At 52.0% G+C, this 19,974-nt stretch overlaps 6 protein-coding genes across 6 annotated transcripts; 2 read left to right on the forward strand and 4 right to left on the reverse strand.

The window, feature by feature from the left end:
• Positions 1-469: 469 nt before the first annotated feature.
• Positions 470-3,263, reverse strand: AYO21_11408 (hypothetical protein; the record flags this gene model as incomplete). Its single annotated transcript, XM_022661302.1, has 11 exons — positions 470-626; positions 705-1,102; positions 1,307-1,366; positions 1,421-1,438; positions 1,489-1,538; positions 1,595-1,697; positions 1,748-1,993; positions 2,041-2,475; positions 2,528-2,803; positions 2,858-3,029; positions 3,100-3,263. 11 exons carry the CDS (start codon positions 3,261-3,263, stop codon positions 470-472), a joined length of 2,079 nt encoding a protein of 692 aa, XP_022506372.1.
• A 1,886-nt stretch (positions 3,264-5,149) lies between these two features.
• AYO21_11409 (hypothetical protein) lies at positions 5,150-7,564 on the forward strand (the record flags this gene model as incomplete). Its single annotated transcript, XM_022661303.1, has 1 exon — positions 5,150-7,564. One exon carries the CDS (start codon positions 5,150-5,152, stop codon positions 7,562-7,564), a length of 2,415 nt encoding a protein of 804 aa, XP_022506373.1.
• Positions 7,565-8,800: 1,236 nt separating this feature from the next.
• Positions 8,801-9,968, reverse strand: AYO21_11410 (hypothetical protein; the record flags this gene model as incomplete). The annotated part of the gene is made up of 4 exons (XM_022661304.1): positions 8,801-8,914; positions 8,996-9,634; positions 9,697-9,753; positions 9,894-9,968. The coding sequence occupies 4 exons, from the start codon at positions 9,966-9,968 to the stop codon at positions 8,801-8,803; spliced, it is 885 nt and encodes a 294-aa protein (XP_022506374.1).
• A 1,545-nt stretch (positions 9,969-11,513) lies between these two features.
• On the forward strand, positions 11,514-12,074 carry AYO21_11411 (hypothetical protein; the record flags this gene model as incomplete). The annotated part of the gene is made up of 1 exon (XM_022661305.1): positions 11,514-12,074. One exon carries the CDS (start codon positions 11,514-11,516, stop codon positions 12,072-12,074), a length of 561 nt encoding a protein of 186 aa, XP_022506375.1.
• A 1,541-nt stretch (positions 12,075-13,615) lies between these two features.
• On the reverse strand, positions 13,616-16,744 carry AYO21_11412 (hypothetical protein; the record flags this gene model as incomplete). Its single annotated transcript, XM_022661306.1, has 1 exon — positions 13,616-16,744. One exon carries the CDS (start codon positions 16,742-16,744, stop codon positions 13,616-13,618), a length of 3,129 nt encoding a protein of 1,042 aa, XP_022506376.1.
• A 2,074-nt stretch (positions 16,745-18,818) lies between these two features.
• AYO21_11413 (hypothetical protein) lies at positions 18,819-19,755 on the reverse strand (the record flags this gene model as incomplete). The annotated part of the gene is made up of 3 exons (XM_022661307.1): positions 18,819-19,319; positions 19,397-19,553; positions 19,610-19,755. The coding sequence occupies 3 exons, from the start codon at positions 19,753-19,755 to the stop codon at positions 18,819-18,821; spliced, it is 804 nt and encodes a 267-aa protein (XP_022506377.1).
• Between the last annotated feature and the right edge of the window lie 219 nt (positions 19,756-19,974).

The raw sequence follows: 19,974 nt of genomic DNA on the forward strand, positions 1-19,974 counted from the left end.
TGGATCACTATGAGTGATCAGTACACGCTGTGTCGATGGTACAAAATTTGTCCTCCAGTAAAGTCCAAGCTCCGCCCCATCTCACCGCCATACATTGATTTCATAGAAATCCCTGCTCACATTTTTTCTTTGAAAAGCAAAAAAAAGAGAAAAAAACATTGCAAGTATTAGGGGGAAACACCTGTGTAATAACACAGGGGGGCACAAGAAAAGCAAACAAAACAATTGACTCGGCCTTGGGCCCTTGGCCCAGCACACTCCTTCCCTGGCTGTCCAGGATGAGACCAACTTGATCTCAAAAGACCAAGTGTCCCATCCATTCCGTAAGTCAAGCAGGAAAGAAAATCCAAGCCGACAGGCAAGAAGCGGCCCTCCAGACCACCGGTATTGATCACCACCAACTGTCCATGATGCCAACATGGTGTGACCTGAAACATCGAAAGACGTCCAGCGCCACGATCATGCTGTTTTAATAACGTGGAAGATGAATATTGCCCATGTGTTCGAGCGCGGGATCTTGAAGACGATAGCGAGGTGCAACGCCCAACTCGTTCTCAGCACCAGGGGTGCCTCGGTCAAATTGAGAGCGGCGACGACGTTGTTCTTCACGGTACACCTGGCCTTGCCTAGGCGCGAAAAGTCCTATAAAGCACCACAGTCAGCGCACCGAAAGTCGAAGACGAGATAAGAATAAGTATGCTCACGGAGAGAAGGTGCGGCGGGGACGACCGGCAAACGGGTCATAAGGATTGCGAGTGTCAATGAAGAAAGGAACTCGGCGACGTGTCGGTGATGTCTTGTTTGCAGAAGCCTTGGGAGGGCTGCTCGTTGTGGGCTTGTTGGCACGAGCAGGAGGCATGTAGACACCATTGCGGACAATCTCAGCAACGTTGAATCTTCCGGTGCGACGCATGGGACGGCGACGACGAAAGGCAGCAGCACCAGGATTTGGCACAGGGTACCAGCCAGGATTCAAACGAAGTGGGAGGTACAGACCAACATGCTCCGCATTCTCGACCGAACGACGCATCTTTGAGTGGTTGTCAGGTTCGGGAAACTTCTCCTCTTGCCCGGCATTTTGAACATTGCCGGCGACGAAGAGCTGCAAAGATGGTCAGCTGGGAAAGAAAGAGGGTACGCGATGACTCAACTTGCCTTGGGGCGAAAGCCAGGGTGCTCAAGCATGACGGAAGAGTTTCGAAACTTCTGGACAAGACAATCCTTTCCTTGAATGGCTGCGTGACATGGTGAGCTCATTGTGAAGACGGCACAGTGAAGAGAGATAACACTCACTAGCATAAGAGACCTCGGCAATCTTGTCTGAGGCGAAGCAGTTCCAGCGCTTACCGGCGCGAGCAAGGACGAACTAAAACAGAAGTGAGTGACAGGAAGGACAAGTGAATATGATGGGGTCACCAACGGGAATGATTGACTGGGCCTGAAGAAGAGTTAGCAGCAGCAATGACGTAGAGGTAAGGAAGGACTGACATCAATGAAGTTGATGAAGGCGTAGCCGACATTGCAGTTGTTTGCGAAATCTGCCAATGTTGTGAGCAATTGAGCAACTGAGACGGTGAGACAAGTTTCAACTTACCAATGCGCAGGTACATGAAGTCGTAGCGGCCACGGCTGGTGACATCAAGGAGATTCTTCAACATGGGTTGATCAACACGATTTGGGATGTTGCGGAGCATGATCTGAACATGATGTCAGTAGAGGCAGCAAAGTCTGATGAGATGAAACTGACAGTGGTGCGGACATCAAGGCCAGCCTGGATACGAGCAATATCGACGGCGTTGTGGTTCATGGCTTGGTTAAGGCGACGACCATTGCGAAGACCATCACGCTGGATTGCATAAGCAATACGATCGTAGTCAGGATCGAAAGGGACTCGTGAGCGACCAGTGACAGAAAGTTGTTCGTGATGTTCCTCGTCAAGCTCGGTAACAACACGAACGTCAGGCTGGAACGACGCGACATCCAAAACAGCACCCTAAGATATGTCAGTCTGCTGGAGTTGGTCAGAGGGAGACAACATACATGGATGATGGTTCCGCGAATGACATCCTTGGCAACCTCAACGAGGTCGGCGTTGAAGAATTCCACACGGATCTCGCGGACGTGAGTCTGGGTAGTGGGGATGGTATGAAAAGCCTTTACGTCACCACACTGTGCAAGAAGACGTCTGACCTCAGCAACAATAGGGGCTGCTTCAACCGGTGGTGCAGTAGCATGTCCATTGTAGTAGATACTGACGATGACTTGTCCTTCATGGTCGGTGACGAGGGACGGGTCTCCACCATTGTCCGAAGTGTACTTCTTTGCCTTGAGGGGAAAGATGTAGCTGTAAGGCAAGATGGTGTTGGCGACGTCCGCAGCTCGCTTTGCATCGCGAATATCAGCGCAGGACACAACGAAGAGGCCGCTGGAGATTGCAGTGGAGTTGATTCCTCTGATGCTTGGGAAGTACTCAATCTGCTGCCGTTAGTACATGCGTGTGAAGACGAGAGCCAATGGGTTATCTTACCGGGAAGTGGCGGCTGACGACCTGCGAAGTGAACTGAAGTGGCACACCGGTGACGACAAAGGAACGAGAGATACCCTCATCAAGACTGAAGACACCTTCAGTGATGTTGAAGTCATGGAGGAAGATACCAGCGACGTGATTGAAGGGAGTCTCATCAAGTTTCAGCAAGCCAAATCCATAGCGAGCAGCGTTTGGATTGACAGCGGGGACTTGAGCAGGACGCGGAGCTCCAGGAACGTTGACGGGGAAATACGCGAACTTAGCAGGCATGCGCGACTGCAGGGTTGTTAGTGTATGTACTCTGTCAATGTCGATGCAGGAAGGTCTTACTCCAACGGTATCTTGAGCACGGTCAACGTATCCAGCCTGAGCCTGACCCTCTTTCTTCATGAAGCCTTTGGACAATTTTGGAGTGAAGACTTCAGCAGTGGGAGAGAGTTGTTGGCCTTTGGCGGCAACAGGGGCGGTAAGGAAGACATCTTCTTCAGACTCATCGCAGACACTGAGAACAGTCAGTCAATTACTCAACAACATTGACGAGAGGGAATGCCAATGTCAATAGTCACACTTACCTGGCATGCTTGGGATTGGTAGGACGAAGCTTCAAGACAGGGCGAACGAAGTCAGAGACACGTCCCTTGGATCCGAAGTCGGCCTCAGGAGTGAACGCAGTCAGGTTGGTGGATGGAGATCCATGATTGGTGTTCTCATCAGTAGAGTGAGGAGAGGAAGCCATGGCTGAGCCACGCGGAGGAGACATTGCTGTTCATTGCAGGCAGTTAGCAGGTGGCTCAAATTGAAAGAGGTGAGGATGGAAGGAGAGTGTCTGGTGATGTTTGAAAACTCGAGTCCAAAAACATCAAGTTTTCAATGCAGGCAACGAGCAAAGGCTCGGCGGTGAGAACCAATGCCACGGACGCTGGCATGAAGGCTTGGGAGGGGGCAGGGACAGTGATGATGGCCATCGCAAACTCGCTTGTCTTGGTAGAGCAGTGAGTTGATGGGCATTGGACGAAACTTACCAAAAAACGTGCAGAGATGAGGTTTTGGAATGAGGTGACGCTCTGAAAACAATGAAGAGAGTGTGCTGTAGTAAGGAATGTGATGAAGGAGGACGAATACCAAGAAGATTCGAGGGATTGATGGAGTAGAAGGAGTGTGATGAGGATGGTAAAGGAGAGAGAGAGATGGTAAGGAGTGAGGTGAGTTGGGTCGGAAAAAAGAAGATGCGAATTTTTTTCGTGGGAAGGAGCGGCTGGGAAACTCTTCACAACAACCCGCAACGGGAATAGACCGATTTCAAACGACGACAGGAATCTCGAATGACGCAGGTAATGGTCGTCGTGACGATAGAGAGAGGGAGCGACGGCACTGCCAAGTGAGAGTCGTCGACTTTCACCCACAAACGAGGCTTTCAAATCAATTCCAACCCTCCCAGCCGCTTTGGTCGGCGTCTTGCCCATAGAATTCGTATGCGCGGCGACCATCCCACAGCCCTTACCTGCGGCAACGAGTATCTTCCACATGTGACCGATGTGAGGCCAAAGACTCCCATTGCGTTCTCACTGTGCACCTCACTTGCGACGACATCAGCGGCAGCTGGGTGTCTTCACTGAATTTGCGGCCCAGACAACGACGACATCATTGTCTTCGTTGTCTTTGCTTGCATGGTCCCAACGATTTCAGCCACCATATTGATAAGCGGACGCATGCGCTTTGCGAATCCCTTGTTCATCGAATTGAACCTGCCTCTGAGGCTTGGACACACGACAACGGCTTGTCCACACTTCCATGGATCACGTCTTTGCATTTAGCTCTTTCATCATGTTCTTCTTGTCTTGTTGCACTGCTTATCACAGCACAGAAGAGTCAGGTTTGCTGACATTATTCTCAAGGCACAGGTGCAATGTTCTTGTTTCAACACAGCCCTTTTCCCTTGTCCTTCAGACAAACCAAACACGTTGCAGAGTGTCTGCTCTTGAAGCGAATATCCTCAAGCCCCACCTAAGCAGCGCGAGCTCATCAATACTCACAGACATCACAGTGAGCTTCTGCAATGCCCCGTCTCTCTTAAGAGAAGGATTACTTGGATGATGTTGGCATGATCTACAGAAGAGAAGGGAACAAGAGAAGTCGTGAGGTTGTTGCTTGAGGTTCTTGGCCAGCACGCTAACGCTATATGGTTAGCGTTGTCCTAAGATACGATCACATAGTATCTGACATATCGCTGTCATGGCAAGTCTGCCGACCTCAGTCTCTCCTGTTGTCAAGAAGAGGAGAATCACAGAGTCTACCATACTCTCCCTTCTGTGCAACGTTGCAAGGCGCTTGGATGTTCAACACGAAAAGAAATCATTGCTATCCGATCCAATACTCTCACAGCTTTCTTTGTCCGATTGTCCTTTTCCCATGCCACCATAAGACAAGCCACGTGTAGCCGAACATTGACGCGAATCCAGTTCCAGACACTGGAAGCTAGCCTGCCCTAGGAGATCCAAGTGTTTTCAGACATAGGATAGCACTTGTGACAATGCCGTCGGTAGCGCCCTACAGGAATGACATAAATAATGTGCTTCAGCAGGTATGGAAGACCTCGTCATCGTGCAATTCCAGGCTGACACCATGGATCAGATCGTCACCTCCTCATCGGAGGCAGACACATTAGACCAGTTAATCCCCTACATCAAAGACTACAGCTATGGCAACAAGACCGCACATCTGCTCAGCCAGTTATCCGACCTTGCCGGTGAGCGGGAGTCAGAGATTGAGCGCCAGTGCAACACGAACCATCAGGAGTTTGTCAAGTCTGTCAATCAGCTGCTCCGAATTCGCGAAGGCACCGTTACTCTCACCAACGAGATCCTAGAGTTGAACCAGTCCATCCAAGCAAGCACTGAACGTCTCGTAGACCAGAAGAAAGCCCTGGTTGAGTCCCGCGGTGTTAGACAAAATATCGAAGACGCCCGGCATGCTCTGCAGGATTGTCTGGAGGTTTTGCGCCTGGCGAACCAGGTCCAGGAGCTTCGGGATCAGAAGAAACACTATGCCGCTCTGCGTGCACTCGATGAATTGCAGAGCGTCCACCTTCAGAATGTCACCCAGTATGAGCTGAGCGAGCTGATTCAGAAATCGGTGCCTGCGATCCAGAAATCCATTGCTGAAGCCGTGATGGCCGACCTCAACACCTGGCTATTTCGCGTCCGAGAAATGTCCCAGTATCTGGGGGAGCTCTCCTTCTACCATACCGACCTTCGCAAGCAGCGGCTGAAGGAAAGATCTGAAAAGACCCCCTACCTTGCCAGCTTCAAACTCAACTCTGCTATTGAACTCGTGGCAGATGAGCACGAGGAATTCGACCTGCTCAAAAGCGAGGACCTGGAAGTGGATTTTACTCCCTTGTTTGAAGCTTTGCATATCTACCGCTCACTTGGTCAGATGGAGAAATTCAAGACCGATTACGCAGCCAGTCGTCGTGCTCAACGCGATCTTCTCCTTTCAAATTCCATCTCCCTCGTTGACGACGAGATGGGTGATCTGCACACTCTCTTGGAAGATATAGCAGGCTTCGCCATCATGGAACGTGCCACAATGAAAAAAGTCCCCGACCTACGCTCTACCACCGAAGTCGAGGAGCTGTGGGACTCACTCTGCCAAACGGCAATCTCATTGATGTCCAAGGCCCTGTCTGCCGTGGACAATGCCGAGCACCTGCTGAAGATCAAGAACCTGATCTCGTTGTTCATTCAGACCATGAACGGCTTCAACTTCAACACCGCGGCCATGTCGAATTTTGTGCTGGTGCTGTTTGATAAGTACGCTGAGCTGCTCAAGCAGCGGTTCAGCGAGGACTTTATCGAGATTGTCGGTACAGATGACTACATGCCCATGCCGATCCAGAATGCCGAAGAATTCGAAAAGGTCGTCAATGTATCCTGGTATACGCCGGATCGTCCAGTGCATGAAATGACTTTCCCGACTGTCTTCCCCTTCTCGCAAATGTATCCACTCTGTTGCATCGACATCCGCAACTTCTTGAACCAATTCTACTTCTTCTCGGCGCAGGAGGACAATGCGCCCTCGCCCCTCACGTCCAAGATCGATTCCCAACTCCTGACGTCGCTAGACGACCTCCTGACAACCAAAGTCTGTGCCAGCTTGGTGTCGAAGCTCTCGTCGCAGTACCTGGGCCAAATCGTGCAGATTCTGATCAACCTCTCGCATTTTACCACTGCCTGCCACGAACTCGAAACCCTGCTGGCGACGGCGCGGTCGTCCTCCTCGGCCCTCGGCGGTGGAGGGACCGTCGGCCCACCCGTCTCGTTGAAGGCCACGGCCCAGTTCAGCACTCACCAGAAGACGGCCGAGAACCGCATTTTCGAACTGGTCAACAGCAAAGTCAGCGACCTGATCGAGACGGCCGAGTATGACTGGCTTTCACGCGACCTCCCCACCGAGCCGTCCAATTACATCCTCACCCTGACGAGGTACCTGTCGAACATCATCAATAGCGTCTTGCTCTCCCTGCCGTCGTCGCTGAAGGATCTCATGCTGTTCAACGCCATCTCACACACGGCCTCGAGCATCCTCTCGCTCCCCCTGTCGCCGCAAGTGGACAGGATCACGACGGCGTGCATCGCCCAGATGGACATGGACATCCAGCACTTCCGATCCTATGTCGAGACACTGCCCAACAACAGCATCCTGCTCGAGTCGCTGGACGAGTTGATCCAGACGGTGGCGTTGATGAGCACCGATCAACCGGACGAGTTCTACGACATCTCGCTGCGGAACAAGAAGTACCGCAACGTCGACCCGCTCAAGGGTCCCCAGCTGCTGGAGAAGGTCGTGCACGTGGACGTCCGGTCGCCCGTCTCGGCCAGGAGCGCCGGCGGGCACGGACACGGGCTTTTCGACGGCGACAGCGGAAGAGACGGCGTGCACAGTCCGGGTCTGGCGCACAGCGGGAGCACCGGGTCGAGAGGGGGCAATACCTTTGCCGCGTTGCAGAATCGATTCATGCCGCATGGTGGGCGATGAGTTCTGTTAGCCACACATCCTTTTTTTAGCGTGTGTTGTGTATGTCTTGTACATGTCCCTCGATGCTTTTTCGCGTGGCTCCCTTGACTAGACAAGCCAGGCCAGTGCGCTTCTATCGAAATTCAAAATGGGTGCTGGAGCGACTTGTCCGACTGCAAATATGCCTGTACTCCATGTATCTAACCTATCTATCTACCTACCTGCTACCTACGTTCGTGGACCTACATGACGTTGCACACACACCTACAGTTTGTCCTCGTAATCAGTAGTCAGTACTCAACACTTGACACTCGGCTAGTAGAGCATGTGTACTAGATACCCAGGTCCTCACTCAACCTCAACCTCAACCTCGTGGGTTGTAACTCTGACACTTGTAATGGTGCCCTATATTTTTTCCCATAGGTACATCTATAGGTATCCATATCTATTTCCATAATTATACACCCCATCCATTTTTCATCTAATCTCGACTCGTAGACAGACAGTCACAGTCACATTCAAATTCAAGTTCGAAAAAAAAGCCTCCTTTCTTAAATGCATTCCTATTTACAATCCATAAACTGAAAACTCATCCATCTATTCATCTGTTCATCTACCCACATATCCAATCCATCCACATTGTCATCAGAACACCTCGTGCTTTGTCGCTACGTCCTGCATGAGTAGAGGGTACTGTTCTATTCGGGCCTTCTTAGCGCATCGTGCGCATTTATGCTGATGGTGGGCGATGTGTCTCGCAAGGCTGACATGAAGCGTTTGAAGAGCGCTTCGTTGTGGAAGATTAAGTTTGTGACGCGTTTCCCAGTGATTGCCGGTTGGAACGAGGTATACGCAACGATCATAATCACGCTACCTTTATAGATTTCAGTCTGACACATCGGAATAGGAGCAACGACACATGGACGCAGGAGAAGCCAAAATCTGGAGGCTTGTGAACCAAAGAATTCCATTCTGCTGCGGATGCAGTCTATCAGAAATCGTGTTGTGCTGGAGCCCATGGATCATTTATTCCGTCTTCCTGCCTTGCTCGGCCTTGTTCTTTCTGGTGAGATATTGCTATCACCGGTGCTCGTGGTATCCATTTCTGAACGAGGAAAGCGTAACAGTCTTTACTTCAAAACAAATTCATCAAACGGTAGTGGTATCAATTTTGGTGTTCCAAAGCTGGGGTACGGGAGATCTTCTGGTACTGGCCATGGTTGAGAATCACATGCGGCGCGATCTCGGATGTGGCACCTAGCCAGGGCCGTAACCTTGCTCATTGACTTGTTGATCTCTTCCTGCGGTACCCGGCCTTGGACCTCCATATCCTTGACTTTGTGGTCTTTGGCCCGGGAGATTCGAGTACATCTATTGAGAAGCAAAGAGTCAGCGTCTACGGCCATTGGTTTTTCGACTTGTAGGTTATGATGATCACAGAAGTCCACCTACCTGTTGAGCGCCAGTGCCACCAAACTGTCCCTGGGCGTAGGGATTGTACATATCACCGCCAGCGAACATCTGCTGAGGTTGGCCATAGCCCTGACTGGGATCTTGTTGTGCGTCACCACCCATATGGCTGGGATACATCTGGGGTCTACCGTATTGGGTGTCCGGTGGGCCCATTGTTCCATGCTGCATGCCGTAGTCCGGAGGTGGCATTTGCTGTGCAGCTTGTTGGGGAACTTGAGCGGCCGTAGCCTGGCCGCTGGTATTGGGCCGTTTCGAGTTTCCGTGCCCGGCGCTGTCTTCTCTTGGGACGATGTCGATTAGAAAGTCGAACATGTCGCTCTTGGCCAGAGCCGCAGCTATGTCACTGCGCTGAAGGGTCCTTCTCTTGTTGTCCTCTGCATGAATCCAAGCGCGCATGGTAAGTTCTGTGATGAAAATGTCACAGCCCTTTGCGAAAAGGATGGGAGCTTCAGCAGAGATCATCTTGACCTCCGGATCCGCCTTCATGACCTTTTTGATTCTTGCCAGAGGAAGTTGATGGATTTTGAAATCGTGAGTATCAGTCTCGAGATGGTTGATAGTCTGTTGCCAATACGTTGCCAGGATTTCCCGGGACGGGCCAGTCAGCCCTTGATTGATCTGAAGGTTGGTGAGCAATGTGTCTAGCGACCGGGGGTTCGGATGGATCAACAAACACATACATTTGACCATAGTCCCGAGTACAACTCAGTATGAGGGACATAGCCCTGAGCGGACAGCTTTAATGTTGAGTCAGTACCTCGCTCATCCACAACGTTATCGAAATATCGCATCAACCAGTGTGTCGTATTGCGTCCTCCTCTTCTGCGCACGCGATGCGCCCATGCTCATCCGGACCGAGGAAGATGTAGAAACTCACCGCAGCGCTGGCTCCATAGTGGCCGCCTTGAGAAAGATCGTAAACCGGAGGAGCCGTCTTCTGTTGTTGATCCATGGTCGCCTAGGACCTTGACGTAGCTGGAGATGATTACTGCAGGTAGAATGCGCCGGTGCGCGACGGGGATGGTATCGACGATGGCGCACCCGGAAAGCTTGAAATAAGAGAGGAAGCGATCTGAGAAACTATATCGGAATGTAACGAGGACGGCACACGGGCGAGAATAGAAAAGATGATCGAAAGATGCTGTTGTTTTGACACTCAATCCACCGCACAGCCAACTTGGGGTGTCGCGCCGGATGCAACTGAGGACGGGGGGGATTGATGTCAGTGGAGCGGTCGAGGTCGCGCAAAGGGTGGCTCAGTGTCAGATACAGCGAAAAACCGGATTATCGATGGAGAGATGGATAGAGTGGATAGAGAGTCGGTGAGGAAGCGTGGGAAGAGTGGAGAGTAGAGGAGGAAAAAGGAAGCCCAAGGAGCATTTTGACATGAGTTTTCAAGCTGGAGGCACTGAGGGAGTAATAGCTGTGGGCAAGAGGAAGAAGAGGGAAGGGAAAAGCGCAGGCGCGGGGAACCCAGCGTGCCAGCCCACGGTGGTGACGGCGCCCATGGAGCTCAGCTCTGGCAGGCTCTGGGTTAAACCAAGCGGCCCGGCCACCGTCGAGATCTGAGATCCATGATAGAAGATGTCTACCGAGCACTTTGCTCCCTGGTTCTTCGGTTCCTCAAAATCTCGAGGAGTGCCAGCCTCGCCCTTTCTCAATTTCATCATGTCAACAAAGCCTTTCCGACAAACCAATCGGACTTCCATCGCTCGACCCGACCAGGGCGACGAATGGGACGAATTACAGAGCGTCGAGGGAGCGCTGAGACCAACACACCGAGGACACAATGACTGGGTTTCTTATTTGCCTGGCGCTCACACATGATCATCCCGAGCAGATTGGCCCATTCTGCAACCTGATAATCTCTGCCGTCACGCACGACTACTCGTACTGGATCCCCAGCCACCTCTTGGTCATGCGCACCCACGAGGCTGGGATACCTCTTGCCGCGTTGTTCCTCTCCTGCTTCCCAGGTATCGTGTCCTCCGTGTTCGCCGTCAGGGATCGGTACTATTCATGGCCGACAAGGTGACTGCGAAGGGGTACAGAGTTATGATTCGCCTCACTTCGGGCACCAAAACTCAGCTGGGAGGCTCGGGTTGGGATGCGTTGTCATGCGAGACTTGACCCGGCCCTGCCAGGTGCAGGGCGGCTTTCCGCTCCCCCGTACTTCACGTGATCTCGTACGGTAAGATTTAGTGGCATTTACGCAGATGTTGCTCGTGGCGTTGAGGGCTGCTTACTGTACCGTACTCTGACACCGGTGGCGTTGTGGCGCTTCTCCACAATCTCCTTTATCTCTGTTCTCCGCAATCTGGCAGCTTGCATGTGAAATGAAATAATTCAAACAATTGGGCTCACATCGGGTGGTTGCAATTCAAGTCAGGCGTGCGAGGCGCACACTTCACATTTCTTCGTCGATGTCCTTTTTCCAATCCTTTGTAAACACATGATATTGTCTTAAGTTGAGCGAACAACCACCATCACCATCACCATGGTCTCCCATTTCATCACGACCACTCTCCAAGCCGCATGTCTCTCCGCCATTTCAAACCTCGCCGCGCAAGGCATAACGGCCTATCGAGAATCCGTCCCTTTCAGGATCAAGCTCGCTCCACTGGTGCAGTTTGTGCTCTTCACCTTCATCTCCTGCCCGCCCAACATCCTCTGGCAGGAATACCTCGAAGACAAGTTCCCGGGCTACACGATCGCGCCCATCTCCTCGGCCACCACGTCCTCCGCCCCGACGGCCGACACGCAACTCGACATCCCCAACACGCTGCGTAAATTCCTCTTCGACCAGACCTTGGGGGCGTTCGTCAATACGGTCGGCTTTATCGCCGCCATGGCGGCCTTCAAGGGCAAGTCGGCCAAGGCCGTGCAGAAGGAAGTCGAGAGGGACACCGTCCCCTTGATGATTAGCAGTTGGAAGCTGTGGCCCATTGTGGCGCTGCTGAATTTCACGCTCGTGCCGGTCAACAGGAGGGTGATTGTGGCGAGCGTCGTGGGCTTGTTCTGGGGTATTTACTTGAGCTTGTTTGCCGCGATAGATTGAAAAATAACAGAGAGGGAATGCAGTTTGTGTTTTGCGTGGGGAAATAAGAATCACACTTTTGAAGTCGGTAAAGACAAAGCGGACAGAACACAAGGGGTACAGCCTTGCGAGATGGGATGGGTATCGGGGCTTTTAAACGCCCTGGACAACAGATGACCTGATGGTTTAGTGTGTAAAAGGGATCAAGAGGTAGTCGACAAGGACTGGGACGAGGCAAGGGGAGAGCTACGAAGAGAGCAATCCACTCAGTTGACTCGGCTCGGCTCGAGTCTGGCAAGGTCCGACGCGAGAGAGAGGGAGAGAGACGCCATTACCATGTCTCTCTCCCCTCTCATATCCCTTCAAGCCCACCGACTCCCACGGATACTGGGCATTAATACACCTCCCCAACTTCAATTCCGAGCAGAAAGGGTACCCGAGTGGAAAAGCGTAACTGGATCAAGAGAGACAAGAGGCTGAATCGGCTTGGGTCCCCAAAGAAGTACAAGTGCATGCGTGGGAGCAAGTGCAGTGTATCCCTCCCTCCATCCCTCCCCGGTCAAAGGCTCCGACCGACCTATTGCACGCATGTACTCCCGCCGTTCTCACGCGATTGCATTGTGAATGATCCTAAAGGGCAGTGAAAGAAAGAGGAGGGACGAGCATCGAAGTTCCATCCCTGATGGGACACTGTCCAAGGCTTCTCTCTACATGAGACACAAACAACTCAGGGAAGAGAGAGGGCCGCTGGCAAAACCATTACGATGTGCCAGGAGCATCCATACCAAAAGCATTCACGCCCCCTTGTGCGTGTGACAGTGACAGAGAAAGACAAAATACAAATACAAAATGTCACCCAAGCTCTCTCTGACTGAATGAATATACTTCTTCCACTTTCCGACTTCCCATTCACAAGTTCTTGAGAATGCCCGGAACCATGTTCACAACGTCTTGAAATGATTCATATTTGTCGTTGTCCAAGTGTACATTAAAAAATGTGCTGGGAGGAAACCTCCCTTAGCGACCAGTGAGTGTGAGAATATACATATGCAGGACTCTGCCAAAATGCCACCAAATGCAAAGTCAAATTCTGGAGCAGAACGAGAGGAACAACCCTCCTCAGAGAAAAAGGCCAATACCGCCAACAAAATCAAAAGATATGTACCGAGGTACTGGGTATCGTTTCCGCTTCCCAAGAAATCCAAGTCATCGGTATATAAGTGTATGTGTTGGTCATCAATTGTTGCATTGCTGCAGGTTCGTATCGTGTCCCTCGTGTCGTATTTGCATTTCCCTGTCGTTTCGTTCCCTTAATAGCAATATGTTGTCTTAAAAGTCGTCATATATATGCAAAATGAGTGGACGATTCCTCCCATCTCTTCGAATCTGTTCGGTAACCTCAAAAGCTGTGTCGATACCCCCGAAAATGACAGCGGACAAAATAATGAGTGAAAGCGTCGCAGGTTGATCGCAAGGGGACGGTCTTGAACGCCGCTTCGCTCCTCCAAGTGCCCTGATGAAAAGGCGACATGCCGCACTCGATCCCAAGCAAACATGCGGAATCAGGAAGAATACCTGGGTATGCAGCTGGTCCGGTTTTTCTCTTTCTTCCGCCGCTCTTCCTCGCGCACTCGCTCAAGTTGTACCTCCGCCGACTTTGCCCCAGCACCACTCCCAATGCCCAGTCCCAATCCAAGCAGGTTCTTACCCAGCCCCTCTTTGATCCTCAGGCTCTGGTGACCTTCATTGATGTTCGCGCGCATGCTCTTTCGTCTTTCCACTTTGGCTTGATATTCCTCGATATGAAGCACTGAGTTCTTGCGTTTAGGCAGGCTGTCCATTCCTAGCACTTTCCATGCTTTGGCCTTACTTGGGCCCCTGGCCAAACTGGCCTTTGATCGAGACACCATTGCCGGTGTATTAACAAGTGGCGATATAGTGTCCTGCCACTCCTCTTCACCTAGTGCTGAAACCGGACTGAGAGACACATCCGTAGCAGTGCCCGTCGTGCCCGTAGATCTGTTCCGGGAATGCGACAAGGTTGACGTCCGTTGGCATTGGCCGTCACAGTACGCCCTGGACGCTGGCGGCGGCCTTTTCTGCCTGGTAACACTTACGGCACTGGTAGGTGTAGGGAGTTCCACAGGCAGATGGCGCTCTCGTTGCGCATCCTTTGAATCGACAGACAACAGTTCAATCGCCTTCTGCAAATCGATTCCCGACCCTGAATCGCACATTGCAAGGGCCTTCCTCGCTTTGGTCTCAGCAAATCCTAGTTGACGTACTAAGATATTCATTGCTTTGTCGACTGGATCCACAACGCCAGAAGCCAGGGCTGCGGGTGGCTCAGGTGCCCGGAAAGGAACCCGAGGCGCTGGACTGGCATAATCCATAGGAAATAGTGTTGCCCCAAGTTTGGTGCTGGCTGTCGAAGTCATTGAAAGCGAATAGTAAACTGTCGGATCGGTCGTAGGGGACGTCGGAAGTAAGTGGGATGCCCGGTTTGTTCTAGGAGCAGGATCGCAATCAGGGCGGATCTCTTGCCTAGCATTGGCAGGATCGCAGTCTGGACGTATCTCTAGTCGCATCTCTGCAAGAGCATTTGTGGAGATCGGTCTCCTTTTCAGGCTTGTGGTATCAATCCGTAGTGATTGCGACTGAACGGTGGCGCGCGCAGAAGCCACGTTGGTGACTTGTTCGTCAAGTGATCTAGTTGGACGATGGACCGGGGCTCGAGGGACTGGGTGTTGTCCTGGCACATGTCGCATCGACATCCTTGCAGCCCTCCGAGTGGCATCCTCCAGCACCCTTTCTTGGTATACTTGTGCAATTGCCGTGGTCAGGAATGATGATCGACTTTGACCTGCTGGCGGAACCGGCCAGTCTGTCAACCCAAGCATCCTTGCCTGTTCGAACGAGCAGCTGGACAACGACAGAACGGTCTGGGGACCCAGAGCGAGCAGGTACGAGGTCCACTCAGTAAGGTGTTGGGACTCTGAAGTTGTGTCTCGCAAGTGCCAGTTGTCAAAGACTCCGTATCGCTTGGCTTCTTGCTCTCGACCACGGAAACCTGACACCAGGATTTGCAAACACTGCCACATCTCATTCATGTCTTCAAGTTCGTGGGTCGTAAGCCCATTTCCATTGCCGATAGCGAACCCGGCCCCGAGATGTTTGTTGGAAGCCGCTCTAGTGCCGTTGAGCCAATCGATTTCCGTCTGTGCAGGGCCAGATTGACCGACTGTGTTTCCAAATAAAGTGCAGAACGTCCATATGCGCCACAACGCATCGTCGATTCGTGATTTTCTCTCATCATCTTGGCCCAAAAGACCAATCAGCGTGCTCTGCTTGCAACTCGAGCTGCAATGAGCTACAATGAACGCCTTCAACGCATCCAGGGTTCGACAGTCACGGCTATAGTCTTTCAAGAGAAAGTCGTTGGATCCTTTCAGAGCAAGGATACTCCGACGAAGCTCCCAAGCAGCTCGTGATGTTTTGAACATCAAATGGCTTACCAGCTTCGATTCATTCCTTTGAAAAGTCCGTAGAAAACCTTTGCTGATCATGGCAGTAGCCTGGAGATCTCGTGCGCTGTGAAGGCTACACATGATTCTGTAGATCACACGCTCGGCCGTTGTTGCTGTAATCGGACGACGATTCAGCTTCCGAGCCGCTTGAGTGGGGTTGGATGAAGAGGCGGCAGTTAATACAAGCTTCTGCATATCAACCGTATGTCGTCTGGACGCTGGCTTCAAGGAACGTCCGGGATGCGGCACCTCCGTGTCAGATGCTGAACGATTCCTGTGGTGTCCGTGGACGGTAGTCCTCTCCGATGGAGTTTGCCGAGTTGATCTGTGGGACCAGGCTGGCAATTCTGATAAAGCACCGCCGTCAGAGCCCCTTCTTGTAGAGGCCATCACGCCTGGTTGAGACGATATGCGCTGTACACTGGCAGAGGAACGCCTGATTGATCTCGGAAGAGCGGAGGGAAGCTCCACCGGTGGCTGACATAGAAGCAGATTTGGTGCCGAGGTGGAAGCTCCTTTAGTATTGCTTGGGCCCGGAGGAAGTGGTTTGTCCAGGTTTAGCGGAGCCGACACGACTCTTACTAGAGAGGAGTTGGCCCTGGCCGGTGAAGGCTGCGCGCTCACGGGAGATTCTGTGAGGTTGCCCAGAAATCCTTGCGTCGGTCGTTTGGGGATCGATATGGGCTTGAGTTTCGACGAAACCGTTCTCTGAACTGCAGATGGTGGCTCCTGGGTGTAGCTGGAGCTCGAAGACTGCCTGGTGACTAAGGGTGAGCAATCGCTATCCCTTTGGCTTGGCTGAGAATAGCAAGATGATGCTGTGGAATCATTCCTGGCGATGTTGACTTTGAGAAAGTCGACCTTGGTATCGAAGGTTTTTCTAGGTACGGTCGTCTGGGTCGGGGTGTTGGACTCGATAACCTTTATCAAGTCAGGGGACTGTATTGCCGGACCTTGCACTTGGGCCTGGGGTATGTCGTGGATCTCCTTGTTCATAAACTCGTCAAATAGTTCTGCAAAAGATCGAGTGTCAACATGTGAAATATCGGGGAGGCGGTGGGCGAGGTTGTCGGAAGAAAGATCCGATGCATTGTCTGAACCCTGTCGCTTGAAGAAGGAGAAGGACGAGCGGTCCTTGCTTCCCAGGCGCAGAACCGATGTCATGTTGTCCTTGATATGAAGTCGTTTCAAATCTCGAGCTTCTGGGGGTTCTCTCCAATCAGGAGGGGCATCGAGGTCGTCCTACCAGTGGTGCGTTGCCAGGCCTCACCTCGCGCACACATTGCGCATGGATTCTGGAGAAGAATAAACAGACCAAGGTAACAATCAAGTTAAATTCCAATCTGCAACGTCGAGGGATGCTAGGGGAGTCGTGGTAACGCAGCGGCAAGTCGTAGATCTAATCGTCGTGCTATCGTATTGTCGGTGGTTGGGGCAGGGTTGGAGAAGGCCTCTGGATTATAGCTAACTTGGCCCGCGGCAAGGTCTGGCGGGAGCTCAAAGGGGCCTAGCAACTGTCTGGGGCGTATCCTTGTGGCGCCAGCTAAAGATATCTCGCCAATGGGGGCGGAGTCGCGGCGCAGGTCTGATACTGGCCAATCTGCCTGGCAGCCAAAGGCGAGCTCGATGCGATTGGACCTGAGGTGAGGCTTGAACGCATGCAAGACGGTGGCGGCAGCATACTGTCAGGCCATCACTGCATCTCCTGCTGAGCCTTTCGCCTTTCGGGTAAGGCCCGCTGGAAGAAGGGGAAGCTTGTTCGGGGCGGGTGGTGGCAGGGGACGCCAGTCTCAAGTCTCGAGGCACAAGGCCTCTGCACCAAGAATTATTCGCGAGATAACAGGCACAGGCCTTGTGGTTCTGGTCGCTCTGTGGGTTTCTGGGTTCCTGGCCCATGGTCATCCTGCTTTGATGGTGTGTCTCACATAGAGTAGGGTTTCTTGATGTTTCCACAATGCTCGGGGGCACTCGCAAGCCGACTGACGGGATCGTCGCACGGGGAACAAGGTGATTCGCGACGACTCAGCCAGGCATGCATGCTGAAAAGGAGCTGGACGGTGAATTCTCAAACCTGTTTGTAGGCTTGTGCCGGCGTCCTCTTTCCGGGCAGATCCAAATGACTTCATCACCATCCACGTGTCCCCAGTCATCTCTTTTTGTCCGGCAGATGTGGTAGCGAGATGGCCTCGATCAAAACAGGGTAGAGGATGTTCGTTCTTGGACATTTCGGCTAATCCACTCCGTGTTTGCGGAGGGCTTGAAGCGGTGATTCTGGCGCTGGGAGAGATGACCGGGAGAAAGGTCTGGGAGAAACGGCCTGTGGGGTCATATGCCGGATAGCAACGGGCTGGACTTGTGATATTGGATTGACAGTCCCATAATGGTTCGACTTGGAGCACCGAGAAAGGAGGTGTTAAAGGGGTGGCAACGCCAGCGATAAATTGGCCATGCAGGAGACGGAGCGGCTCGAATCAAGCCCGCAGCCTTCCTTGGACCGGTTTGAGATGATTTGGCACAACAATTACCGAGTACAATGTGCCCATGTGAAGCTGAGCGAAAAAGAAAGTTGTTTTTGACAATAGTACGGTAGATTTGCGGTGGCCACATGCAAAGAACAGTCAGGGTATCCTTGCAGAGTCTTTCTCATAGGTACGGAGTCGGTGCAGTGAGGTTTTGTACAACTTCCGGCCCAAATCCACATTCGTTATTCCAGTTGCTATCCAAATCTTTTGCCCGTGGCCCCCAATTCCCCTTAGGCAGGCAAGTATCATCTCAGTCATCTCAGATGCCCTGCGGTTTAGGCTTTTCTGGCTTTGCCTTATGGGACAAAACATCTTTCAACCGCCCGTCTATCTGCAACTTTGTTTGCTACGGAGATTTCCATCCCTTTGGCCCTCAATCAAGGCGGGCCGGCGAAGCATGAGTATCTCTGCGGCTGTGCCACAACGATGCTGGGACACTCCACGACTTCCAATGGGCTACATTCCCGTTCGTCGCGCGTATTTGGTTCCCTCGCCTGTCTCCAGTGAGGTTCGGTACTCCGTAGAGATCCCAGGCAAAGCAAGCATTTCAGCCGAATATTGATGCCTGACCTCCGATTCCTCGCCAGCCGTGCATAGGTAGCTCCCCCGGCTGTGGTGTCAAGCAGAGCACGGGCAGCGCCAGGTGGACAGTACCGAGTACGGGTTCGGTTCTTTGGCAGTATAAAAATTTTCTCGCTTCACAACGCTGGCCAGGGTCAGGGTCTTTTCCTCCGCTTTGCCATGAGCTTTTTGTAGTGTGCCTTCTTGCCGCTTGTTTTGGTGTCTTGAATTTCGCTGTACTTTCGCTTAAACCGTCCAGTCTCCCTCTCGGTAGCCATTGCTTCCTCGACAAAGTTCTTGGATCGATCCTTTTTGTTGATTCTTGCGCTGAAAAACTCGGTAGGCCCTTCAATGACAGTCCCCGTCTGCGAGAACGTGGGCACTTTGCCTCTTCTGTTATTTTTCTTGTAGTGCCGGTGCGGATCGAGCACTGATCGCATTTCGATGAGTTGGAGGTCACGCTTCAGTTGAGGAGTCAAGTCTGTCTTGGGCATGTCGAACCAGTCAGGACCTGCACTGGTCTGGTCATTCTGTTCCTCGTTAGCCAATGTGCAGACAACAACGAGAGCAGCAATAAATGAAGAGCCCAAAGGTACAGTCAGAGTAACTATGAATTTGAAAACTTTCATGGGTGCAGGGCAGGCCAGAATGGACTGCTGATCTGCGTCAAGAACATATGGGAATAGATTTCCTCATGCGAACCAGAATAATACAATGCAAGAGAACCACGTACCACTTTCTTGGATTTGTGAGACACTTCGACAGACTTGAATCCATCCGCCAGCAGGCTTTGCTGGTGCTCAAGGACCGCTTTGGCATTGGTCTCGGCGACACCCTGCTTGTCATTGATATACTTCGTTCGAACAAGGTTGCTGTGTAGTTTGGGAACTCTGCCACGGGAAAAGTCAGTCGGACGCAGCCAGGTCAGGGGAGATGATAGGCGTACATTTTCCTGGATGTCGTTGTTGGCTTGACAATCTCCAAACTGATCTCGTCTTCATTTGCAGAATGTGACTTTCCCCGTAGACGAACCTCGGCCTGTGACAGAAGATCGTCTATTTGTTCGTCTGTCAAAATGCCGGTCTCCGTCATCTTGTCGGGACTGCATTTCTCCTAAAGGCATGGGAGATTTGATGTCGTGGTAGAAATCTTGGGGGAACAGGACCAAAAAAAAATACTTCTCCCCAAAGAGAAGGTCTGCCGGGATGATTCAATTACCCAATCATGGTGGAGTATTCTCAGCCTCGTCAGCTAGACAGCCTTCCTCGAGCAAAGTATACTTAAAACTCGGCTCATTGCCGGCTCAATTTA

This window comes from Fonsecaea monophora (assembly GCF_001642475.1).
Source record: "Fonsecaea monophora strain CBS 269.37 chromosome Unknown Scaff158, whole genome shotgun sequence".
In the NCBI taxonomy this organism is placed as follows: domain Eukaryota; kingdom Fungi; phylum Ascomycota; class Eurotiomycetes; order Chaetothyriales; family Herpotrichiellaceae; genus Fonsecaea; species Fonsecaea monophora.